Source organism: Nyctereutes procyonoides, unplaced genomic scaffold (assembly GCF_905146905.1).
Source record: "Nyctereutes procyonoides isolate TBG_1078 unplaced genomic scaffold, NYPRO_anot_genome, whole genome shotgun sequence".
Lineage (NCBI taxonomy): Eukaryota > Metazoa > Chordata > Mammalia > Carnivora > Canidae > Nyctereutes > Nyctereutes procyonoides.
In genome coordinates, this window is record NW_026575157.1 from 1,568,317 (window position 1) to 1,596,199 (window position 27,883).

General features: G+C 34.1%; 1 protein-coding gene across 4 annotated transcripts in view; it reads left to right on the plus strand.

Moving 5' to 3' along the window:
• Window positions 1–27,883, plus strand: part of USP25 (ubiquitin specific peptidase 25) — a 136,331-nt gene that overhangs the window by 51,481 nt on the left and 56,967 nt on the right. For all 4 annotated transcript variants that reach the window (XM_055313820.1, XM_055313821.1, XM_055313823.1 and 1 more), the window contains 4 exons: window positions 7,235–7,321; window positions 15,771–15,908; window positions 20,028–20,104; window positions 25,841–25,914. In XM_055313820.1, coding sequence (XP_055169795.1) covers window positions 7,235–7,321; window positions 15,771–15,908; window positions 20,028–20,104; window positions 25,841–25,914 — 376 coding nt within the window. The remainder of the gene's footprint in view (window positions 1–7,234; window positions 7,322–15,770; window positions 15,909–20,027; window positions 20,105–25,840; window positions 25,915–27,883) is intronic.

Genomic DNA, 27,883 nt, shown 5'->3' on the forward strand with positions numbered 1-27,883 from the left:
AAATACATTAAACTTCAGGTTTGGGAAAATTGTGGGTGGGAAGAAAAATTGTCAAAAGATCACTTCAGGTTTTTTTTTTTTACTGTAATTTTACTGTATTCTAGTTTTTAAGTAGCTTTTTATTTTCATCTCAAATAATTAAAATCTTTTATTTTTTTCATTTTGTGACATTATTGTTTAAATCCACAGATGCTATCTGAGATGTAAAAGTTTATCATCATAAATGGAATTTTTCACCTATGAAAGAAAAGTTGGGCAGGAAATCTCTGTTAGTTTTGGAAGTTTCTTATTGTATTTTCCAAAGTGAATTGGAACTTGTTCAAACTATGACGTAAATGTACTGTAAAGTTTCAATTACAAAATTTTCTCAGGGATGGAGTTTACTTAGTTGGCAGGACTAGTGTGAAACAACTGAGACTTCTTTTCCTTGTAAGTATATCTGCCAATTATAGAAAATTACTTGGATTATAAACCTTTAACTACAGAATGAGTAGCGGGGTTAGGCTACAGAGGATACAGCTTTATACTTATATTTTTTAGGTACTGGGACCAATATTTTGAGAGAAAAGGTAAACAATATCAGAAAGGGACTATAATTTAGGAGAAGATAGTACAGAAGATTATTTCCTGGTATGACTAATTATGACTGATTTGAACGCTAAACATTTATTTTTATGTGAAAAGTGAATACAATTAAATAATCTTTTGGATGGTAGCAATATTAGCAATAATACCCTGTTGGGCATTAATACCTCATCTAGTCAGGAGCATTTTTATCCTGGAACTTATACCTATAAAGGACTAATGGGGTCAGCTTTTTCTCCGCTAGGATATCAGTGAATGAGGTACCTACTTAAAATAGACTCTTCTCTTGCTATTTTGGGGTATAATTCATAGATTCTCATGATGATCCTTGGCACCTTTCCCATTTGGATGTTGTTGAGATGCCCAGAAGTAAGGTGTTCATACTTCTGAGTTGCCTTGTACGGCTCCAATTTACTTCTGTTGTAGATCTCCTGGTGCTTGTTAATAAATTTTAAAGCTCTATTTCAGACTCAAAAAGGTTGTGAATTGGAAGATAGAGGATATTGGTCACCTTACTCATAAATCATGTAACTCCAGATTGACTAAAATACAAGCATCCTCAAGGCAGAGAATATATCTTCTAGGTTATTGTTTTATACCAGTATATATAGTACAGTGTTTGACACATTGGTGGAGGCCTTTAAGTAATTACTACATAGGTAAATGAATGAACCAAAAAGGGGCATATGTTATTTATGGTTGAATTAAAGACTTCAGGATGCTTCTATCACCCTAATGATGAATGGGATTGAGAAGATACTGCAAGTTTTCAAAAAATGCTAAGATATCATTTAACATGTTTATTCATATCAGTTGCTCTTAAATCTCTAATTTTCATCAAAGAATTTAAGGTACCTAGTTCAAAGAGAAAATAAAAAATTCATAGCAATAGAAGGCTTATAATGAAAAAAGGCAGTAATCTGCCCCAAACCTCCCTGTCCATAGTCTTGTTCCTTAAAGCAACTACAACCTGCTCTAGCTGTTTTTCCTTTTATCTTCATTTTTCTAAATGACATGCCTTTCTGCTGAGATAAATGGAAATTTAGCCGTCTCATTTCATATACTAGAATTGCCTTTCCTTTCATTGCCAGCATAGTTATATCATAAATTTAAAATAATCTGTAGTTAGTGTTTACATTTTCTATGACTTTGTGAACATTACAGTGATTTACTGGGAATAGCCTTTTGTAATCCTTTTTTTCCTGGAGTTTTCAGGTCCCACTTTTTTTCTTTCTATTTTCTATATACTTAAAGTTTTCTAAATACTGTAGTATCTTTGATATGGTCTTACTAATAATATGTTCTGTGTGCATGAATATATTACCTCTGTTCCTTCCTTCCTTCCTACCTTCTTTCCCCTTTCCCACAGAAGGTTTCTCTGTCTCAAGTCCAAACTGGATTTCTATTCTTTGTGTTTAAAGCATGAGTGCTGGCTTTCCAAAGCAGACCTATGAGAAAAGAGATTGTGGGAGGGCTGATTGGGGATCACTCTGCATGGTTTTTACTTAATCCTCCTATTCGTAGCCCTGAATTTCATTCCTTTCAAAATTATGACTGATTCTTCTGAACTTGAATTTGTTTATTTCAATTATATCCAAAGACTAAATTTCCTATATCCCACAGGAGGAGGTGCTAAGTTGTCTGACTCTTATGTATCTGGGAAGGACATAGGGATTTAATTGCTCTGTATATAGATTTTTATCTTTTAATCATGCTGTTTCCAGTCCCTACTTTACCTTTAACTTTTGTGATACTTTCCTTTTTTTTTTTTAATCCACCAAGGAGAATTGATCTTGCTTCTCAGTATCTTCATTATAGACAGTTTATATCCCTTTGTTCTCTTGTCATCATTCTTTCTTTTCCACAAGTTATTTGAAATCTCATCTCTCCTAGCTTTCTGTTATTAGCAAGAGTTTAGCCAAATTCCATTCTGTTAAGTGCTCTTCAAAATATACCTTTTAGCTTTGGATTGAATGAAAAGGTGCTTGTTTTCAGGGTACATCAATCACAAACACAATATAGGTGGTAGTGACAATTACTCTTTACCACCTTTTTTGAAGAAATATGTTGATCAATACTGTTACGACTGTGATTGAGGATACAATGTTTATGACTTAAAAGCATTATTTTCCATGATTTATTGTAGTGGTCACAAGTTCTACTTTGGGTTATAGCTTATTAGGTTGTTTTAGACCATCTGCCTAGTCGTATTTTGCTGGAACCCAACTCAACCAAAACAACAACAACAACAGCAAATCAACTTTTGAAGACTATGTCACATAACACGAAAGCAGTGTGAGATTTTGAGGCTAAGCTCCGTGAGAACGTGATTTTCAGAATAAGCTTCATATTTTGGGCTGACTTTATCCTTGAGGCAGTTCATATATTGGGCTATTGAGTGTTTAGGAAGGTAATCAATGCTTTGTACAGACTTGGAGCAGACCTTGGACTTTCATTAAATTCTAGAGGACTAGAACCTTGGGTTAATGAGAACTTAAAATAGACCAGTCTTCATAGTTTTTGAATCCCAGCTGCATCTCAGAATTGTTTGGGGTAAGTTGATCTGGGATTACAAACGGCCCCAGTTTTGCCACCTCACAGAAGGAAATGTAAATTCCATTAAAAGGTAATATCTGGAACATAGAATTTTCTCCACTTTCACATAAAAATAAATATTTAGTGCTCAAATCAGTCATAATTAGTCATACCAGGAAAGAATATGTGTCCAAAAATTAAGATAAAATAACTAGCAATATGAAACCTGAGAATTGGATTGGATAACTTAATATGGTCAAGGAATTAAAAGATTGAGAATTTCAGTAGAAAAGTAAACTATAAAAAAAAGCAAAATAGCAATTTTAATACTGAAAAATATAATAAAGTTAAATCAAAGAATGACTTTAGTAGTATATTTGACATAGCTGAAGAGAGAATTAGTCAACTGGATAATTGGTCTGATGAACATTTTCAGACTAAAGCTGTGAAATACAGATTAGAGCATATTAGAAATATTTTGGGCATGGTGAATAGTGCTAACATAGTGTTATGTATAAAGGGAGAGTATAAAGGGAGTAGGGCAGAAAAAAAAATTGAAGAGATGACTGAGAATATTCCGAATTTGATAAACGAGATCAAGCCACAGACTCTAGAAGCAGTAGGAATCAAGTAGCATAAATATTAATAATACTGTGTCAAGGAAGGCACATCATAATAAAATGAAAAAAAAAAAACTATAGACAGAGAAAATCCTAAAAGTAATAACCAGGTGGGAAAGATGTACAGACATATCTTGGAGATATATGGAGTTTGTTCCATATAATCACAATAAAGTGAATATCTTAACAAAATGAGGCAAATGAATTTTTTGGCTTCTCAGTGCATATAAGTTATGTTTGCATTATTTTGTAGCCTATTTAGTATACAGTAGCCTTACTACTTAAAAAAAAAGTATGTACTTTAAATAATTTGTTGCTGAAAATGCTAATTTTTATCTGAGTTTTCAGTGAGTCATAATCTTTTTGGTGTTGGAAGATCCTGTTTCAATATTGACAGCTACTGACTGACTAGGGTGGTGGTTGCTAAAGGTTAGGGTGGCTGTGGCAATTTCTTAAAGACACCAGTGAAGTTTGCCAGGTCAACTGAATCTTCCTTTCACTTGAATACTAAGAGGGCATTGAAGGGTTATTAATTGACCTAATTTCAGTATTGTTGTGCACCAAGAAATAGAGAGGCCTGAGGAGAGGAAGAGAGATAGAGGAATGGCTAGTTGGTGCAGTAATCAGAACACATACACCATTATCAATTAAGTTTGAAATGTTTTTGGGAATGATTTGTGGAGCTCCAAAACAATTACATTAGTAATATCAAAGATCACTGTTCATCGATCACCATAACAAATACGATAATAGTGACAAAATTTAAAATATTGCAAGAATTACCAAAATGTGACACAGAGACCCAAAATGAATAAATGCAATTGGAAAAATGGTGCTGGTTGACTTGCTTGACACAGGGTTGCCATAAAACCTTCAATTATGAAAACACTGTATCTACAAAACACATTAAAGTGAAGCACAATAAAACAAGGTATGCCTGTATCACCTCTATAGAGAAGCAAAATTAAGACCAACAGCTGACTTCTCAATAGAAATTCTGTCATTAAAATGGTAGAAAAAAATAACTGGCTATCTAGCATTCTATAACCAGCAAACATCTTCCAAAAATGAAGAAAAACAACTTTTACTATAACAGAAGCTGAAATAATCTGTCACCAGCAGACCCACACAAGAAGAAATTCTAACTGTTCAGGAGAGTATTCAGGAAGAAGGAAAATTATCCCCAGTGGGAAGTGAGAACAAAGAAGGGGGATTGGGATTATCCCATTTTGTCCTTATTCTCTTTCTATTTAAATTTCTCATAAAAACAGTCCATACTTTGTTGCCTTTATATCCCATTTCTTCAGTACTCATTGCTTGCTGTTCTTCTTCTACCATTCTGCTGGAAAGATGACTTCCCAACTGCCAAATCCAAAGGTTATTTTTCTGCCCTTTATTGGATTTGGCAACATTTAAGGGTATAGATGGCCTCCAATATATTGTGATTCAATTTATGATTTTTTGACTCATGATGGTGAGTAAGTAATATGTATTCAGTAGAAACTGTACTTTGAATTTTGATCATTTCCTGGGCTACCAATACACAGTACAATATTCTCTTGTAATGCTGGCTCCTACTCAGGCATGTGATAGTGAGGTTAACTGATAGATTTATGATTATTTTGTACCCATACAACCATTCTGTTTTTCACTTTCAGTATAGTAGTTAATAAATTACATGAGATATTCAACACTTTTGTTATAAAATAGGCTTTGTGTTAGATCATTTTGCCCACCTGCAAAGTGTTCAAAGCACTTTTGAGGTAGGCTAGGCTAAGCTATGATGTTTGGTAGGTTAGGTGTATAATAAAATGAATTTTCAACTTAATGGTATTTTAAACTTATGATGGATTTGTCCCATTGCATACCAAGGAGATCTGTATTGCTAATCTTGTCCTTTTTGAAATTTGCCATTGATTCTTTGATGTACTTCAGAGTTTTCTGTGGTACTTTATATCTTTGTTGAAAAGCTTTTGGCATAGGTATTTTTTGAAGTTCCACAATTACTCTGATACACAGCTATATTTGAAAGCTCATGTTTCGGGGGCAGCCCAGGTGGCTCAGTGGCTTAGCGCTGCCTTCAGCTCCAGGGCTGATCCTGGAGACCTTGCGTGGAGCCTGCTTCTCCCTCTGCCTGTGTCTCTGCCTCTCTCTCTCTCTCTCATAAATAAATTAAAAAATACATATTTTTAAAAAGCTCATCTTTCTCTACTCCTTTTTCTTTTTGATTACATACTCTTCACTTTCCATACTATTCTTACTTTGTCAGAAACTTGAGATATTTATTCTCTGCTGCCTTTCTTGTGTCTGCATGTAGTGGGTGCTCCACAAATATTTGTTAAATGACTGAGTAAATGAATTATCTCATGTGTTCATATTGTTTAATTAAATATTTTCAGATTATAAGATAACCAAAATATTTTCCTACAGTTTCTGTTACCAGCTTTTATGATTTTTCCTTTCATATTTAGGTTTTTAAACCACATCATATCTGTATACGTAAATCTGACTGCCATTTCTTTGTCTATAGTGGGCCATTTTTCCCAACACTCAGCTCCTAAATAAAACCTTGTTTTTTCATTGATTTGTGGTGCTACTTTTATCTTCTATCAGGTTGGCTTACACAGCTTTACTAGGACCTCTACATTATTGCCTCCTGTACAGTGATTTTCAAGGTTTATAAAGTATGACTCCCAGAAGGGAATACTTTTTCTGTTGTAGAACACTTGATACATCTATGTATATGTATAATATGTACAATGAAAATATTGAAAACAGTACCCGTGATGCATTCACTATGTATAATGTGCTTTAATATTTTCAATTGTATTTTATTTTGTTTTTTAAATAAATATTCACCATGATGTCAATGTGTTACAAGTTCCAAACTTCCTAGAACTTAAAAAACAGTTCTAGGAAGCCTTTGCATGGGCATCTTTCATATGTTCTCATACTCTATGAGATCAATATTACTATGTTGGAATGTTTCTATTGTTATAATATGTGTCCTTTCTAGACTGTGTGTCTCCTTGAGCATAGAGATAATATGTAATTTCTTTCTATCTCTGTCATTTAGTAATGGGCCCATAAATTTATTTGTGCTATATTTTTGTAGAATTGACACCTCAAGATTAACTTAGTGAATATATCTAAAAACTTCTAGACTTTGCATTTGTGTACCTTTTATTTTGAGGACACTGCTTATTAAACCCCAAAGAAAGACCACCTTTAATAATATATAGTAGGTTTTTTAAATTGTCCACATGTAATTTTATGCCTTCCAGTACAATAAGTATTGTTAATGATCAAGAATAATGTGTCAGTATATAAGAAATTTTACATTTTCTCCAGGAGAAAATAGGTCTTGTGCTAGTGGCAACAATCCTATGTATAAGTAGTATAGTCCAAAATAAATCTCTGAGACCAGTCATATTTTTATAGTTCTGTTAATAGAATCTTCCCTTAGGTTATCTGAAATTGTTGTTCTTTTTCAGTCATTATTCAATCTTTTGGAATTTAGAAGATTAGTTCTGAATTACAAGCCTCCATCAAATGCTCAAGATTTACCTCGAAATCAAAAGGTAAAATGAAAGATTTTTAAGCAAAGTAAATGTATTTGTGTGTGTGTGTGTGTGTGTGTGTGTGTGTGTGTGTGTCATCCTATTCTTTTATCTGTGTTTAGTTTGGGGGCCGTTTGTCTTATCAAATCTGAAACCATTAAATTTGAATATCAACCCATTAATCTTAGTTACTACAGTAACTTTCTATTCTTCATCAATAGATTATAAACACGAATGTTTCTTCACATGGTTGTCAGGAATATGCCAATTTTTTGTGTGACTTTAGTAATTGTTTTTTTTTCTTTTTGGACTGTCAAATTTCAGTTAACTTTATAGGTTTCAATTAGTAATTCAAGATCTTTCTTCAGTCGCCTCCTGAAAAATTGTGTGGAAATAGAAATTTTTTTCAACTGTTTGTGTAGATGAGCCTTTTAAAAGGCTGGCTGTCTTTGCAGTGCAAATCTATAACTTCTCTATTTTGTAAGTTAATACTGTTAGGCAATATAATGTGACAGAGTGCACAGATAATCAGGGCTAGATTGCCTGCGTGTTTTGGCTTGAACCTCGTTTCCTTATTTGAAAGGTATAAATAATAATAGTCATTATTTTATAGAGTTGTGAGATTTAAATGAGATAAAACGTACAAAGGGCTTTGAAGTGCCTAGTACATAGTAAGTACCTCAGATGTTAGTTACTCTACTTATACTAGCTTTTCAAAAATAGGACTGACCGATGCAGAAATTTATACTTAGTGGAAAAATTAGTTATGTTGATGATGTGCATGAATGTTAGGGCTTTAGGGATCTTGTCATAAAGAAATTGTAGCCCTAAAGGGGACTGGTTGCGCAAAGAAATTAAAGTTTTCGGTTTCAGTAAAGTGTTGAATTTTGTGTGACTTATTGATAATATAAATGATTCATAATTGAATCTTTTTTTTTTTAGTGTGTAATTTGAAAAGGACTTGTTTGCAACATGAAACATTTATAATACAAACGAGTGGGAATGTAACAATTTAGAGCTGGCTTTTCAGGCTGTAATCTTTGAGCTATAAAGTATCAGGCTGGTAACAAGCCATTTTCAAAAAGAACCAAGATCACCTGCAGACCTCCAGAAAAATTCAGCAAAACCCCTTCACTCATTACAGTTTTTCCACGAATTTTTTTGGACTGTTGCTTCCCTTGATAGCAACTTTTTAATAATCACAGTTCTGTCTTCTGATATCTTAGTTGAAGTAGATTTATAATTTACATGACATTATTTGGAAATATTGCTTCCAATTAGATATTTATATGTATCTTGACCTTTTTTGTTTCTGGATTTTAGGGCTTGACAGAATTTTAATTTATTTTGTTCTTCAAAATGTTAATTAAGACCAAGTCAATTTTATAATCCTTTTTAAGAAATCAATAGTGATATCCATGCCTATATAACAGAGCTAGTTTTAAGATATTCAGTTGAGTACTAGGGAAATATATAAATCCAATCTTTAGCACCTTTCTGGGGAAATTTGTTTTCTTGCAATGGAAGGAGCAGCATGTCCAGAGAGACCTTTAGGTTAAGGAATTAAAAGGATCTCTACTTCCATTCTGAAAAGGACACTTATTTAGAAGAATTCTGTACATTTTTATTAAAAAAAAAAAAAAGGTTACACAGGGCACCTAGGTGGCTCAGTGGTTAAGTGTCTTGTCTTTGGTTCAGGTCATGATCCTGGGGTCCTAGAATAAGAATAAATAAATTAAATAAATAAAATGTTAAAAAAAGAGAAGGTTCCACAAATGAGGTTATTCTTTAATCTAGTGTGGTGACATCCATACATACTATAACTTGACACTTCTGAAGCAAACATGTGGGACTTAGAGATAGTTATCAGCCACTGATTGATGCTACATTCAACTGAGGTGATAAAAGGCATATATATATTTTTAAGATTTTATTTATTCATGAGAGACACACAGAAAGAGAGGCAGAGACATAGGCAGAGGGAGAAGCAGGTTCCATGCAGGGAGCCCGACGCGGGACTTGATCCTGGGACCTCAGGATCACGCCCTGAGCTGAAGGCAGGTGCTAAACTGCTGAGCCGCCCAGGGATCCCCAAGGCATATCTTTTTAAAAGTGTATCAGTGTGACTTCTTGCTGTTATTTTTAAATAATGAACAGGATTTTTTTTAGGATATTTTTTATCATCAGGTAAACCAGTCATAAATATATACATATGGAGTTTTTTAAATCAGTTTCTATTTTAGGTAGACTTGGCTATTGCTTCTAGAGGTTGAAACTGGTTTTATAGAAATATTTGTGGGTTTTTTGTTTTGTTTTGTTTTAAGATTTTATTTATTTATTCATGAGAGAGAGAGAGAGAAAAAGAGGCAGAGACATAGGCAGAGGGAGAAGCAGGCTCCATGCAGGGAGCCCGACATGGGACTCAATCCTGTGACTCCAGGATCACGCCCTGGGCCAAAGGTGGTGCTAAACCACTGAACCGCCCGGGCTGCCCTATACAAATATTTGTAATGTTTATAGTTTTAACGACTGGGAGAATTGTGAGGTTACTAAAAATTTAAAGATGGATTCTCACTGTAAACTATTCCTCCTCACTCCTACACATAGAGTCTTTTGGCTTACAAAGTCACAAACTGATAAGAAAACATGTTAAATGTTGAGAAAACAAAGATGCATAAGTTCATAATAAAGGTAAGTTCCACATAAATAACTAAAGCTTTACTACTCATAAAGTTATATTAATTAAAGTCTTGATTTAAAGGCAAATATTTCCAAATAAACAATATTTCCACGCCTTCCACTACTCAGAGCTGAGAAACATAGGAACAGGAGAATAGTTGAATACTACTGGACAAATACCTGAAGGAATTTTGAATTTTACAAATAACAGAGGCATTCTGGAATTTCTGTCTTTAGGTATGAATAAAGTAATAAGATTGAATTTACAAGTTTCAGTAAATCTTAAAGGATTCCAAGCATACAAAGTGTTTTCTGGCTACAGTGGAAGTAAGATGGAATTTGACAACAGATTTAGAAAATCCCCCTGATAGTGGACATTCCAAAATTAGAGGATGCAACCAAGGCAGTGGTTAGTGAAAAAATATTTAATAGAACCAAAAGCCGCTTCCAAAGATCAGTAAATTTATTGAATTTCTAGGTAGATTGAGCAAGAAGAAAGAGGGAAGAAACAAATCAGTATAAAGAATGAAAAAGATGGATATCACTACATATTATCTAGACAATAAAAGAGAATAGTGGAATATTATAAATAGACAATATCCTTATATTACATTTAAAAATTGAATTTTTAGTTAATTTACTCACCAAAAAATTCAGTGAAGTAGTTTACTGGTGAATTATATCAAACATCTAAGGAAGAAATAATACCACTTCTCTATATATTTTTCCAGAAAACTGAAGAAGATGTAGAACTTACCCAATTCATTCTATGAGCCCAGCATTACCCTGAAACCAAAATAGAAAGAGATGTTTTAAGAAGAGAAAACTAAAGACCAATATTCCTCATGAATATAGAAGCAAAAAAATTGTAACAGATTTTTGGCAAATTGACTCCTGAAATATCAATTAGGGGATGCTACTTCATTGGCAACTGGGTTTATTTAGAACTTCAAGATTGGTTTAGTGTTCAAAAATCAATGTCATTCACCACATTAATAGGCTACAGAAGAAAATATGATCATCTAAGTAGATAAAGAACAGCAATTTGACTAAAGCTAATGTGTCTAAAATCTCACAGAAACTAGAAATTGAAGGAAGCTTTCTTATCCTGATAAAGATTGTTATGAAAAGTCTACAACTAATAAAATACTTAATAGTGAAAGATTGAATTTTTTACCCCAAAGATCAGGAATAAGCAAGGACATCATCCCTCACCACTTCTGCTGAACAGTAGACTGGAGTTCTTAACCAGTGCTATAAAGGAGGAAAAAGAAGTAAACATGAACATTGGAAAGGGAAGAAAAAAAAGCTTTTTTTTTTTTTTTTTTTTTTGTATATATGACTTAATTGTCTATGTGGAAGATCCTAAGTATTAAGAAGGAAAGTAAATAAATAAATAAATGATGCTAGAACCAAGAAATGAATTCAACAAGATTACATGATAAGAGAAGAACATGCAAAAATCAGTTGCATTTCTGAATATTAACAACACACATTGGGAAATTTAAATTAAAAATATATACAGTAGCATAAAATGTGGACTATTAGGGGTAAAGTTTTATGGAAAACCACAATATATTGCTGAATTTAAAGAAGTAGATATATTATGTTCAAGGATCAGAGGATACAATATTGTTATGGTATCAGTTATCTCCAATTTTAATCTAAAGATTCAGTGCTATCTCAATCATAATCCTAGAAGGCTTTTTCATAGGAATTAACAAATTGATATAAAATTTATGTAGAATATCAAAGAATATAGGGTAGCTATAGTAATTTTGAAAAGAAAGGCAATGTTGGAGGTATCAACTCTCAGGCACTTTTATTGGTGAAAAGTTAGTCCTATAGATAAATGGAACAGATAGAGTCCATTGAAAGGCAATGTTGGAGGTATCAACTCTCAGGCACTTTTATTGGTGAAAAATTAGTCCTATAGATAAATGGAACAGATAGAGTCCAGAAATAGACCTATATATATATAGGGTGAGTTGATTTTAATCAGAGTTGACAAAACAATTCAATAGGCAAAGGAAAAATCTTTTAAAATAATGGTATCATAGGTAGATAATCCTTAGCCCTTACAGAGCATATTCATTTATTTTTCAAATATATGAAAAAAATAATGATGGATTATAGATCTAAAAAAATTAAAAATGTAAAAATTCTTGAAGAAAACATAGGAAGTTAAAAGATTTCTTAAATGGTACAAAACAAGGGCACAAATCATAGAAGAAAAATTGATTGGATTTCATCAAAATTAAAAACTTGTAATTTTTGAAACATTTATACAAAATTAAAAGTTAGGTTACCACTAGGAGAAAATACTAGCAAAACATGTATCAGATAAAGGAATTGTATCTATAATATATACAGAACTTGCATAACTCAATAATAAAATAATCTATTACTGTATTGGAAAAAATATTTGAACAGATACTTCACCAAAGAAGGTATAAAACTGTAAATTAACTACATGGAAAAGTGCTGAACAGTATTAGACATAGGAATATGCAGATGAAAACTAGAGGTTTCTAGTTTTCACTAGAAACCACTGGAAGGACAGGTTAAAAATATATTCCATAGCAAATACTGTAGAATGTGGACCTAGAACTGCCATTATGCTATTAGTGAGAATATAAAATAGTATAACACTTCTGCAAAAATAGTTTGGTTGTGTCTTAAAAACATCTACATACAACCTAGGTCCTCTCCAGGTTTTTACTTAAGATAAATGAAAGCATAGATCTGCACAAAGACACTTTAATATCCACAGCATCTGGAATAGATCACTTGATAAATAAGTTTGGAATATCCATACAGTGGAACACCACTGAGCAACAAAACAATGAATCGTTAATGCATTAACGATTAATGCACAATCATATAGAGGAAGCTTAGAATAATTACTATTACTTTATTATTATTATTCTATTCTATTTTAAGAAACCAGACTAAAATGAGTACATAGGGTATGGTTTGATTTATATAACATTCTAGAAAATACAAAGTGACCATGGTTGCTTTGGGAAGATCCTGGAAGGGGTAAGGGTTGAAGAAACTTGGGGAAATAATGGATAGTTATATTATCTTTACTGTAGTGATGCTTCCATGGATGTGTATGTGTCTGAAGCTCATAAAATTGCATACTTTATAATCTACAGTATATTGTACATCAATTATACCTTAAGTCATTTTTAAAGAAGACAGCATGTGATTGTATTTTTGTAATTTAGACAGATGCTAAATTTGGCTACATTTAACATCGATTACAATTTTGCCTTTTGAAATTCAAAAAGATTTTCTAGCCATGGAAATTGGCTGAGAGCAAAACTGTTTCATTGTATTATATACATATTAAATTACTTTTCCAATATGCTTCTCAGCAAAAATTCACTTATTTTTTAAAAGTGATTTATTTCATCCTTGGTACATAGAAAGGGATGTCTCAACTGCACTGATGTAGGTGTGGTGATGAAAGAAATTGATCTCAGGAAATTAGGGGTATTTTTGGAAATTATATTATGAATTGAAATTCTTTGTATTTATATTTTTAACACCCAGTATTTATATAAGGCAATTGGGGGAGTGTAGGAAATACAACAGAAAAATCATAGATTAGTTTTCTTTCAATTAAAACTTTTACATTTAAACTTTATCGTTGATGATGGAATTTTTTTTTTTTAAGATTTATTTACTTATTTTAGAGCGTGAGTGTTGGGGGGAGGGCAGCATGAGGGGCAGAGAGAGGGAGAGAGAGGATCTTGAGCAAACTGCCTACTGAGCTTGGAGCCCTTTGCATGGCTTGATCCCAGGATCCTGAGATCATGCATGACCTGAGCCAAAACCAAGAGTTGGACACTTAACTGACTGAGCCACACAGGCATTCTGGTGATGGAATTTATTATACTTACATAAAACTCATGTTTCCATAAATTAATATTTTCATTCAGATCACTTTGTGATTGGTGTAGTGGTGTATCATTTTTGGATCAAATGACAAGTATGTGGAGTCAAATATTTTATTCCTTTACACCTATTTTTTGGGACTCCTTTTTTTAATACATTCTAGGAACAATTATTCTGTATTGATTATATTATTCTGGACAGCATCTATACACACATACAATACCCCTAAAGTTTTATGACTTTGAGAACACCAACCACATAGTCTTTCTTGGAAATTATTTTCTAATATTTAAATAGATATATAAGCTCTGTTAAAATTATTACTGCAAGAGCTAATATAGTAGGAACTGCTTGTTACCATGAATTATTTCACTGAGGTATGTGAATCACATTCTTTAAACAAATTTTTTCTTCTTGTATTAAAATAAATTGGGCAAAAAAAATAAAATAAAATAAAATAAAATAAAATAAAATAAAATAAAATAAAATAAAATAAAATAAAATAAATAAATAAATTGGGCAGCCCCAGTGGCGCAGTGGTTTAGCGCCGCCTGCAGCCCAGGGTGTGATACTGGAGACCTGGGATCCAGTCCCACATCGGGCTCCCTGCATGGAGCCTGCTTCTCCCTCTGCCTGTGTCTCTGCCTATCTCTCTCTCTCTCTCTCTCTCTCTCTCTCTCTCTCTCTCTCTCTCTCATAAATAAATAAATAAATAAATAAATAAATAAATAAATAAATAAATAAAATCTTGAAGAAATGCAGTCTTAACGATGTCAAACATCTCATAATGTTGCCCATTCAGACAACTTATCCCTCTGTGCTACTATGTCTCTGCCTCTCTCTCTCTCTCTCTCTCTCTCTCTGTCTGTCTCTCATGAATAAATAAAGAACATCTTTTAAAAAAATAAAATAAATTGTTTATGATTGATAACATTGGGTTGTTGGTGTTTCTAGAGGATTTGGTTCAATCATATGTTCATAAGAATTGAATGCCTGCTTTGTGTGCCAGGAAGTTATGGAAGAAATATAGAAGTTCTTGTTTTTGAGAAGTTTACAGTCTTTTTTTTTAATATTTTATTTATTCATGAGAGACACAGAGAGAGGCAGACATAGGCAGAGGGAGAAGCAAGCTCCATGCAGGAAGCCCGATGTGGGACTTGATCCCAGGACTCCAGGATCACGCCCTGGGCCGAAGGCAGGTGCTCAACCACTGAGCCACCCAGGCGTCCCAATAAGTTTACAGTCTTATTAAGAAACAAAAGCTGAGATTTCAAAGGAAAACTAGAAGGATGATACATTAGTTTAATATTAGGACTTACTCTAATTACTTATTAGACTAGTATTGTCTGATAATTAGGGTCATCCCACGACAGTGCCAGTTAGTGATTCATTGCTGAGTGAAAGACATCTGTTTTAATAGATGTGGAATTTGAAGGAATCATTGACTTGGAGGGGTCTGGGAAAGCTTCATGGAGGAGGAGGGATCTTTGTTTAAATGGGCTTATTGAGGAAAAGTACTTAAACAGTGCCTGGCACCAAGTTAGCACTCATTGAATGTTGGCTGTTGTTATTGCTGTCCACAGCAGCTGGGCCTAGCTGAATGGAAAGGATTATAATAAATAGACTTGAATGAGGAGAGGATATTCTTGGCTGGGTAATAACATGATTAGCTATGATAATGTGGCGTTTGTGCTGAAATTGTGCGCTAAGCTAAGCTAGGTCCTCTATTTTTGTGCTGGACTCCTTTGAGTGTCCTAGGTCACAACACTCTTCTTTAATTATGATATGGGAGTGCTGGGCTCCTCCCTAATTGATATTAGTTAAATTTTTGATTTGTTAAAATGAATATCTGTTTCACTTACGGGTTTTTTCTTCTCCCTAATAGGAGCATCGGAATTTGCCGTTTATGCGTGAGCTGCGGTATCTATTTGCACTTCTTGTTGGTACTAAAAGGAAATACGTTGACCCATCAAGAGCAGTTGAAATTCTTAAGGATGCTTTCAAATCAAATGACTCCCAGCAGGTAGCTTTTTTTTGTACTTACTTGTTTATTAATATTTGTATTTTATTTGATCTGATCATTCCTTAAGCAGTTTTTTCAAAGACACATGACAAAGATATTGTTATTCCTCTTTATTAAAAATAAGTTGTAGCCATTTAAAACATTGCTTATTTGGAAGATTTACTTTTTGTAAGTTGAGAGAAAAGTAACAGTGATCTTGGAAAGTGTTAAGATAAATGAAACTGTAATTTTTTATTGTGATGGAAATTAATAAGTGAAAACAGTGGGTAAAATTAGGAATGTTCAAAAATGTTGTAAATCTTCACAAATGTGATAACCCAAGGCCAGTATAGTATACATGCTTTTGGTATGCCTATTTTTGTTGGTATGAAGTAGTTTTCTTAGTTACTCAGAAAAGGTTTCTGAACTACATTAACTTTGTTATTGTTGCTTTTATTTTTCAGTCTTTGTATAGTGCTATTTGGTAGGGTTTTTTTAATCCATTCCTTAAAAAAAGATAATTGGGAATTTTCTTATAAAATAGAAAATGTATAAACAAGCAACATTTTCACACATAATTTGAGAAGTTAGAGAAATTTTATTTTATTATTTTACTTTATTTTTTTGAGAAGTTAGAGAAATTTTAAAAGAGGGAAAACAGAAAAGCAAAGAAAATAGACTAGTAGCAACAGTGTTGGAAGAGATGGCAGTGAGGAAGCAAGGGGTGCAAGACCAAATGTCTCAATAGATTCATACAGCTACTGCACTTGTAGCGCACTTTTTATGGTACTTGGATGTATCTGGTATGTGGATGTGTAGGAACGGTATTTGGAGAGGGGTTCTGAAAAGATGTGTAATTCTGCAACGCCTGCCTTCCCCATGTTGTTTTTGTTTTGTTTTGTTTTAATTCACCTTTTATGGCAAAGACAAATGAACAAAAAAGGTGCTCACGTCAGGATTTGCTTTGATTTGTTGTTTTTATTTTTTTGTAAGGTTGGGGAGAAGAGGGAGAGGGAGAGAGAGAATCTTAATCTTAATCCATGCCTAGCATGGAGCCTGAAGTGGGGTTCTATCTCACCACGCTGAGATCATGACCTGAGCTGAAATCAAGAGTTGGATGCCTAACTAACTGAGCCACCCAGATGCCCCTGGTTGGTTGGTTTTATAAAAAAATTTCTAACTAAGTTTCAGTGCTGGTTAGGTTTAGTATCTTACTCTTATTTGTTAAAGCAATACTTAACAAGTAAAAAGAAATACTATTCTTAAAAATGATCTCAAACCCCCATTTTAGGGTACTCCTGGTTTTAAGTGTCTTTTATTTTTTGTAGCACTATTTATTTAATATGTGCATTATAATCTCTAATAGCTTTGAGTATAAAATTAAATTTTAAAAAGTCGCTTCTCTTCCCTGACTTATTGTTTCTTATGGAATTGCTTTTTGTATGTTTTTTTCTTGGTTACTCTCTGGTGTTGAATCTTTTCACTATGAAGAGTGGTCTTTGTGTATCTCTTCATATGTAAAAATGAGTTAGCAAAAGTTTATTGGGAACCTTATATGTACACAGTAGACTTTTCAGATTTATTAGGGTAGACAGGGAGACAACTAGCTGTTACAGACTCGAATGCCACAATGTGAATGCTATTACTTTGGGTTGGCAGTGTAGATAGACTAGGTTTCTTACTGTTCATTCTTTTTCTCTGGAGGCCTTTTTAGAGTAGGTGTATGTGAATTCAGTTGATACAGGTTTGATTCTCTTCTACTCCCAGACACATTTGAATAGAACACACATTAGTGACAGAATGGAATAAATCCATGAGTAAAGTAAACATCATTTCTTTTTAAAAAAATGAACTTGTACTTATATTTCATAGTCTTCCTAAATATATCATATTTTGGAATATGCAAGAATCTTGTGGGATACTTTGGTATATAGTACTGTCAATTTTAATCATACCTATAATTGAGTTTAAAATTAAAATGTAGTAAAGGCCTTAATTTTTTTTTCTCTTGAGGAAAGCAGGTAGAATTATTTTGTAAATGTTAATTTTAGATTGCTTAAAATAAAGACAAGGAATAATTCATTCTGAATAGTATTTTGATAACTAGGAAACAGTTTTTTGTTTCTAGTCAGATATAACCTTGCAGGATGAGTAAAGTTACAGAATTTTAAAGTTATGGAAAGTTGTTTTAATGTGTTTTGTGAGTTTGCTATGACAGCAGTAACAAATTACCATAAACCAAATGATTTCAAAGCAATAGAAAATTACTCTCTTAACAGTCTAGAAGCCAGAGTCTAAAGTAAAGGTGGTAAAAGGGCTGTGCTCCCCACCATGGCCCTAAGGCCGAATCCTTTCTTGCCTTCCTTCACCATCTTCTGATGGCCTGTGGTGTCCTTCGGCTTGTGGGGGCATAGCTTCAGTCTCTGTGTCCTTTACATGGCCTTTTCCCCTGTGTGTCTTTGTGTCTGCTTCTTTTCTGTTTCTTATAAGAATACACATCCTTTAGATTTAGGGCCCACCCTAATCCGGGATGATCTCATGTTGAGATCCTTACCTTAATTATATCTTCAAAGACCTGTATTCTAAATAAGATTACATCCTGAAGTCTCAGATGGGCATATATTTTGGCATGCTGCTATTTAACACACTACAGTTGGTATGGATGTTTATGACTGGATTTTTGTGCTGAGTTTAGTTTTTTTCTTTTTCTTTTTTTTTAAGATTTTATTTATTTATTTATTTATTTATTTATTTATGAGAGACACAGAGAGAGGCAGAGATATAGGTAGAAGGAGAAGCAGGCTCCCTGAGGGGAGCCTGATGTGGGACTTGATCCTAGGACCTCATGATCTCAACCACTGAGCCAGCCAGGGACCCCTAACTTACATGGCTTTGGAACAATTTCCTTAAGCTTCTTAGATCCTAGTTTCAATATTTTATTTTATTTATTTTTTTAAAGATTTTATTTATTTATGAGAGATACAGAGAGAGAGGCAGAGAGAGACATAAGCAGAGGGAGAAGTAGGTTCCATATAGGGAGCCTGATGTAAGACTCGATCCTGAAACTTTGGGATCGTACCCTGAGTCAAAGGCAGACACTCCAGCACTGAGCCACCCAGGAGTTCCTAGTTTCAGCATTTTAAAGGTGATTGACCCAGATGCTCTTTAGAAAACTTGTAGCTGGAAAAATATATGATGGTTAATTTGTTTAATATTTGGGGCAATTTTGATTAATAAAGGCACATTGTTTACACTGATTCATGTGTCTTTGATGAAACAGTCTTAGTAGGATTGGTTTATTTTTTCTCCTAGGTTCTCTATAGATGAACCTATTTTTTGTGTTCTACCTCAGATTATTCAAAGAATTATGGTAGTTGACGAGTACAACTGCCACCCTCTTCCTGTTTTTCCATGTTAGGGGAACTACGACTGGAAGAAGGGGTGGCAAAAGGTGATGTACGTGCGCTAGTTCTGAAGGGGTAATTTGAAGTTCATGAGATAGTGGACTCGATAGGGAGTCAGTGATTGGACTAAACCTGACAGGATTAACATATCTTCATAAAAGTGGATGTGGCTTAAAAAGTTGGGTGTAAGAGTTGAATTAAGAAAATGAATTGCTGAAAAGCATGTCTTCCTTCTAAGAGAGAAGCCAGTAACAATTCCTTATATGATGAAGAACTCTTTGGTAATGTGGGTCTTTAATTTTAAAAAGATTCGTTAGAGAACTCGTTTGGGAGTGATGCTTATTTTTAAAACCTTATTTGTAAGTTAGAATTTATATATATGTGTGTATATATAATATTGTATGTATTATATACATATGTATGTATGTGTATATATATAAAATATATATGTATATATAAATATGTACATAAAAATGTATATATAAATTTCCTGTAATGAAACCCAGTCATTGTGATTATCCATATAATGTTTGTTTTTCTCAGATACTGATTTTATTCTCTTGTTAGGTTAGGTTATAAGTATTTCTTGTATTTGGTGTGAAACATTTCATATAATATTTCTGTGAGGAGTCAGTAATTTTATGTTTTATGTGACTGGCTGTAAGTTTTGTATTGCAATACTTAGGATTTTTATTAGCAGACTCAAATATTAACAAGACTTTTTTTCTTTCCACAGCAAGATGTGAGTGAGTTTACACACAAATTATTAGATTGGTTAGAAGATGCCTTTCAAATGAGAGCTGAAGAAGAGACGTAAGTTACCATGAAGTTTAGTGATGGGGTTTTCGGAGATTGATAAATAACACTCATTTTTCTCCTTTTATTTATCAGTATCTATGGAGAAATTGGAAAGAAACCGAGAGATGTGTAGGAACCCAAACATTACCTGTATTGACAAGTTGTTTGAAATCTGTGGCTCAAATGCTGAGTAGCTTTAGATTTCCATTATAAGAGTAGAATCCAGCCAGAAAGATTTAAAAAGCAACCCTGAAAGGGCTAATTCCACATGCCCACTTCTTTTCTTTGGATTCAGCAGTCTCTTTTCATGAAGAGGAATGGGTTAGTGAGTGGTGGGGAAAGATACCAGGAGTATTACTTCTGATGATCTCCTTTCACATGGAATCATAACAACAGGGATATGACAGTCCTCCTCAGCATTCTCTAGCTTTTTATTTTCTGCCCATCAGATTGAATCATTAAGACTTTGGTTATTTAAGAAATCTGCAGACTTTCAAGATAGTCCTTGTCCACTCCCATGAGGCCACTATCCTAATAGTAACCACTAGTTCCTTTATGTATCTTCAAGAAACACTGGTGGACCACTTAGAATTTACCACTGTGGGCTCTGATATGGTCTAACAAGATGCAGTATGTAAATTAACACCTAGAAATTTTGGAATATGTTGTAAACAGTAAATGGTTATAATTCTACCTGGATGCCTGTCATTGAGGGCCAGTTACTTGCAGGCTGTTATGTGTGAACTTAAACTAAGTTGGGAGCAGTCTCTGAAGAAAGTAATTATGGTTCGAAGTCTACAGTATTTGAGGAAAAAAAATTATATTTTTGGTAAATTTTATCTCAGAGTGAGACATTTGAAAGCTGCTTCCTTCTTGAAAGCGTATTTAGAAGTTTATGATGTTGACAGCTGTAGTCCTCAGTGTCTTTCCTGTCCACCAAAAGTTTTAGTTGCATTATATGACCTTCTTCAGTTTGTGGCTCTGAGTGCCTCATTGAATGACTTATTTTTGTGCCATGGTGGTTGTGCCCACTGCCTTTTGCTATGGAATTGCTTAGGCCTGGGAAACCTGCCTTTAGGTTAGTTTCTTTCTTCTCTTCATGTTAGCTTCTCTCTTCATGTTACGTTCATCTGGAAAGTCTTCCCCATCAAACCTCTGGAATGAATCTGCTGTTGCTGCTTGTGAAAGCTGAGTCTTAGCATCCAGTGAAGATACATTCTTTCCTCAGCTTTTGAATGTTATAGGCCTAGAGTGTAGTTTGTTCTGCTGCATCTTTTTCTAGGTGACATATGCCTCTAACGTTCACATACGTGTATATATTTTTTATTCTTTTAGGAAGGTTTGGCCGAATTTTTAAGTTTACCCTGCTGCTTTAGCCTCTGTCTCATGCACAGCCAGCCCTATTTGATGAATTCTTCCTGTTCTTATATTTTTTTTATTTGCCTTTGCATTTGTTTTTCTCTAACTTCTTCCTCTGATACTGTCTTGATAGGTTCCTCATAATGAGTGATTAACTAATGAGAATTGTCCATTCTGGTTCCTCTCTAGTGTAGCTCATGTCCCTTGTATCTTTCCTTAGAGTTCTAATACCAGAAATTCATTTTGCGTGTTTCCTCAGAATGTGAACAATACCTGTATCCTCATCTGTGATAACAGAGTCTCTGAGGTTCTTTAAGTAATTCTTTGAATCTTTTACCCTGAAATCCCTAGTTCCTCCTTCTCAAATCTCTCCAGATTTTCTATAAGCACTTCATTTAGTTTATCTTGTCTTCAATACATGACCTTCCCATTGCTTTTTATCTGTAGCCTCAGAAGTGTGCCTAAATGTGTGTTCTTTCTGAGGGGGTCATTTTATTCTGATTTTGGAAATATTGTTTGTTATTTATTTACTTGTTAATGTTTTTGGATTATAGTCACCTCTTCTGATCTAGTACCTAACCAGTTATCTCCCTTTTTCTGAAACAGTTTTTAAAAAAAGCTAGAACTTTTCCATTTCAGTTCATTCGAAATCTTGTTTTGTTTCATTTTTGTTTTTGTTTTTTAAGATTTTATTTATTTATTCATGAGAGATGCAGAGACATAGGCAGAGGGAGAAGCAGGCTCCATGCAGGACGCCTGACATGGGACTCGATCCCGGGACCTTGGGATCACGCCCTGAGCTAAAGGTAGATGCTCAACCACCAAGCCACCTAGGCGTCCCTAAAATCTTAAGTTTTATTTGAAGTATGTTCTCTTTGTTCATTTCCCCATATTTTTTATCTGTTTTTTGCTGTTTTTGGTGCTAAAACTAGTTTTGAATCTTTATGCTCCCCCTATTTAGAACAGAGCTTTCCAGTTGGTGTGCCATGACTAGCCAGATTATGGGTATGTGGGAGATATTGATCCTGTTTCTGTGATCATGAGAAAATATGTCTTTTAACCTTAAAATTCCCTGTGTATGTTAATATGTGTACTAATTGTATTAAAAAGGTTGGGAAGCTCTGACCCGAAGCATTCTAGTTTGCTTTGTCAGCTATCCAGACCTTTGAACTCCTTCTGTGCTAACCTAATCCCCAAGGGTAAGATGTCCCAGATGCAAGTTTTCTATAGTGATTTCTTTGGCCTTTGATATTTGTGTCATTCTTTCTTTACTACTGCTTTCATGCAAGTGATGGGTCTCTCATTTCTTTTTTCTCTCTCTCTCTCTTTTTTTTTTTAATATTTATAGAGGGAGAGAGCATTTGTGTGTGTGTGTGCATGCTTTCCACACACAGGTGGAGGGGTAGAGGGAGAGACTCTCAAGCACACTCCCTGCTGAGCACAGAGCCTGGGCAGACCCTGAAATCATGACCTGGGCAGACCCTGAAATCATGACCTGAGCCAAAATCAAGAGTTGGACGTTCAACTGACTGAGGCTCCATGGTCTCTCACTTCTATTATAGGAGTCTCGTGTCTTTTTAATTGCTCTTTACTTGTATTCCTTTTATTTCTGTTGGCATAACCAATCTGGGCCCCTGAGTTTCACAGTTTAAATGCAAGGCAAAGAACAGGATGTCTAAGAGGTTGGAAAGACGGACAAGGTAAATAATTTCTAGAGATTCCTACCCAACTCTTTAGTGATCTGTGTTTATCACAGATTAGTGGAGAGCAGGCTAAAATTCAGGTAGGAAGATTTGAAAAGAAATTTGGAAAGAAAGTTCAGAATTCCTGGAGCCAGCCAACATCCAGTTCCTTCAGACAAAGTCAGCAACCTGTTAAGTCATTGCTCTTTCCATGGGGTATGTGTATGACAATAAGGAGAAAAACCAGGAGTATTGATTTCCTACATAAAAATAAGAGGACATGGAAAGGAGATTCCCACTAATATTTACATCTAAAGATTCATAGATATTTACATCAAGCAAGATAATCTTTGGATTGTTCCTCTCCCCCATGTCAGTCTCAAGTCCTTTTTATTCTCATATTATAAAATATGTAAGGTGTGAAGTAAATTTTTCCCATAGAGTTAAAATGCCCAAAGACGAAATATATATAATGGGAGGGGATACATTGATTTTGGAGTCAAATTTGAGTTCACTTTGCAGCTTGAGCACTAACCAATTTTGCGAATTTAGGCAAGTGAATTAACCTGCTCTACAGCTTCATTATCAGTAAAATAGAAGTAATTGTACTGTTATCAGTCATAGTGGGCTAGATAGTCCAGTGGCAACAGCTCCAAAACTTTGTAGCTTATATCATATTATTATATGTGTCCAGTGGGTGTGAGTAAGGGGCTCTGATCATTCTTTAACTCAGAGCCCCAGGCTGACAGATGCTTCTCATCATCATCCCTTCTGGGATTACAATGGCAATGAAAGTACACTGGCTTTCAGGGTTTCCATCACACATCACTTCTGCTTACATTTTTTTGGGAAAAACAGGTTATGTGGTCTGCCTAACTTCAAGTGAGGGGGAACACCTTAAACCCATTAGGATGGCTACTATTAAAAAAAACAAACAGAAAATTACAGGCATTGGTAAGGATGTGAAGAAATTGGAACCCTCGTACACTGTTGATGGGAATGTGAAATGATACAGCTGATATGGGAAACATCATGGTGACTCCTCAAAAGATTAAAAATAGAATTACTATTCCATGGAGGAAATCCTTTCGCAATGTATACATATATCAGATCATTACATTGTATACTTTAAACTTTAAAGGTTGTTAACTGTATGATCCAACAGTTCCACTGCTAGGTATATATTAAGAATTGATAGCAGGGTCTTGAAGAGATATTTGTACATCAATGTTCATAGCATCTCATTATTCACAATAGCCAAAAGGTGGAAAACAACTCAGATGAATGGATCGACGAATGGATAAACAAAATGTGGCATACATAAAGTGGAATATCTTTTAAAAAGAAGGAAATTCTGACACATGCTGCAACACAGACGCTAAGTGAAATAAGCCAGTCACAAAAAGACAAACACTGTATGCCACTTACATGATGTGTCAAGACTTGTAAAACTCAAACAGAGAGTAAGAATGGTGTATGCCAGGGCCTGTGGGGAGGGAGAAATGTGGAGTTGTTCAGTGAGTGTAGAGTTTCAGTTTTGTAAGATGAGAAGACTTCTGGAGATCGGTTGCACAACAATATGAATATACTTAACACTATCTACCAAACACTTGAGAATGGTTAGATGGTAAATTTTGTGTTATGTATCTTACCACAAATAAAATTTTTAAAATTTGAATAAAACGTGAGTGGGAAAGTATGTCTTAACCACATACCTGAGAGTAGAAACCAGAAATCTTTTTGAGTATCACTAATAACTACCATATGACCTCATAGCATTGTTGTAAGGATTAAGTGAAATACTTCCTACCAGTTTTTTTCCCCCTACCATTTGTTTTAAGGAGTAAATGAAAGTGCATATACTACATTTATAAAGAGACCATGTCCTTCCCTGCCTCTTTTTTTTTTTCTTAAGCAAATCAATTTTACTGGTTTAAACACAAAATTCATGAAGATAAATTATGTACACAGTTGTGGATACCACACACTTTTGTGTCGTAATGCAAAGATAAACTGTGTTTTCAGACCAGAGAGAACAAAACATAAAAATGAAAGTTTAAAAAAGTATTAACTTCTGTTTGCTTCAAGCGAAAAAGGAAAAAAAAATCCACAGTGTATATGTTAAAGAATTTGGAAAATTCACAAATGACTAATCATGCCTGCAGCATGAAGAGTAGAGTAGCTTCTGAGCTGCTTTGTGTCAAAGCTGGTGTTTTGCTCCTTCGTTGGTGACAGCTGCTATTTTTGAATGGTGTGCGCTCTTCTCTTTAAATACAGGAAATGATATTTAAGGTTTTATAGAAATTTACTCTAATAGTGGCTTTTTTTTTTCTTTTCAACAAGTCCAGGTACGCATGTATTGTACAGACTAAAAGTGTGAGGTCAAAATGAACTATGATAATAAAAGGATCAAACATTCCTTGAACACAGACTGTGTCAGGACCTCTTGTAATGTTGTCCCCTGCAGCAACTCATTTTAACCCTTCAGCAGGCCTTTGAGTTCAGTTACTGTTATCCTCAATTGTCAGGTGAAAAAATGGAAGAATACACTTAAGTGCCTTGTCCAAGGTAATGTCAATAGCAGCACTAAGTGAATGGACAGCCACATAAATGTTACCATCTTGGCATATACTATTGTTCTTTGGATGTTTTCTCTATTACTTACAGGTCCAAAAATCACAACCGCATTTATGTTTTTACCATGCTTTAGGGATGAAGAGAAGCCAAAGAACCCCATGGTAGAGTTGTTCTATGGGAGGTTCCTTGCTGTGGGAGTACTTGAAGGTATGGTTATAATACATGTTTACTCTTTATTACATTTGAAGAGATATTACCTATTAGCTCTTGTCTTGATAGTGACTCCTTACTTGTTGAATGGTTTTTAATTTTAATTTGATTTACTCTGTCTAGTAGTTCCTGTTGCATTGCTACTACTTATTTGCAAGAAAACAGTGAATAATGGAGTGAATGAAAAGGAAGGTTTAAGCGTGCATTATCACATGCTAATATATAGTGTCATCCTGATGTTTTTTTCCCTGAGAAAGCTGTGATTCTGTGAATTGTTGGGGTACAGGGATTAAGGGGGCAATGGTTTTGAAAATAATATTGGAGTTGAATACTGGTTTGGGGATGATGGTTATTGTTTCTGAGGGTTTCAACTCTTTGTTGAAATCTGCATTTAATAATTTAGCAATTTAGTATAGTCAAGGTATTACCTTTTTCAGGTGATTATAGAATTATTTAGGCTCTGGTTTTCAAGAAAGAATCGTACTTTTATCTTTTGAAAAATCATTTAAGAGTGATACTACTTACTCCATCTATCCTAAATTCCTGTTACTTAAAATCTGGGTCTGACCGACAGTCTTTTCGTTTTCCTAATAAGGAAAGGGCACTGACTCATTAAATACACTTCAGATAATAGTAATTACTAATGCCAAAGCATCAAGTTTTGAAAAAATTTGAAACATTTGAAAAACTTTTCAAATTTTCCAAATGGCCCAATGTATCAACTTTTGGAAAATTGGTTTTCCTTCAGGATCTTAACTAATGGATTCCTATGAAGCGTTGTTTGAATATAATTTTATAGTGTAGGATTCAGAAAAAGTTAATGACTCAGGATTTAGTTGGGCATATAAAATGTTACACTGAAGTGTTTGTGTGTGTGTGTGTGTATATATATATATATATATAGTATATATATATGTATATATGTATTTTTTGCCTCAAATGGTAACTGTTCATTATATAAATAGTGGAATATTTTACATAGTACGTTACTTTCCAATTTGGGATATGCATAGTGTCATACTGTATTTGAAGTAGTAGAATAGCTCTAATCAGGTGGTGACTGTACTATTTATACCCTTCCTACTTGTGTTACCTTGAATCTTAAAAGTGATTTATTGAAACAATTTGTTAGTGTTGAAATTCTTGTACTAGATATTAGTTGTTTCAAACCATTGTGCCACGTAAATGTGGTTTAGTACATTTCCACGTGAGCTATGTATTTGCTTCAGTAAAAATAATTTGCTCTCAAGCTCTATCTCTAATCATTTTTATGTGTATCTTCCTTATGCTTTCTTTTAGACCAGCGACTCTCAATTGGAGGTGATTTTCATATGTTTACTAAAGTGTTCTCTTTGCAGAAGTTCCTCAACTTTTCCAGAACGTCTAGTTCATTGACCCCTTCATTTTGTTCCTTTTGGCATTTTTCTTTACTTGTGCATTATGATCATTTTTATAAACATCTAATTCCCCCATTCCCTCTCTGCTACCCTCTGTGGCTGTTCTCTGACCATCACTTAGCTGCTCATCCTCTCTCTTATGTGCACTGAGTACCTGAGTATTACCGGGGAAAAGTTACTCAAATGGGCTAACTATAAATGGATCATGAATTGGTAGTAGATAACTAAGCTTCACTGTCCCAATCCTGTAACACTACTGTGCTTAATTGTTCTGTTAAATGACTTGTTGTACTTGTTGTACTTGTTCTGTTAAATCACTGTCTTCTATCCCATTTTCTGTAATAATGATTTTTACCTTTTTTACTTCTAACTTCTCTGGCTCTTCATTCTCTGAAAAAGATCTTCCCTTAGGTTTTATGGATTTACCGTGAAGCTAATGAAATCTAGCCGTAGGTCCTGAATCTAATTTTGTGTTTGTAATTTTGTATCATAGTACTTAAACACAACTTTCCCAAATATGTGAGCTTTACGCTTCACAACCTCCATCTATTCCTACCTCTACCACATTC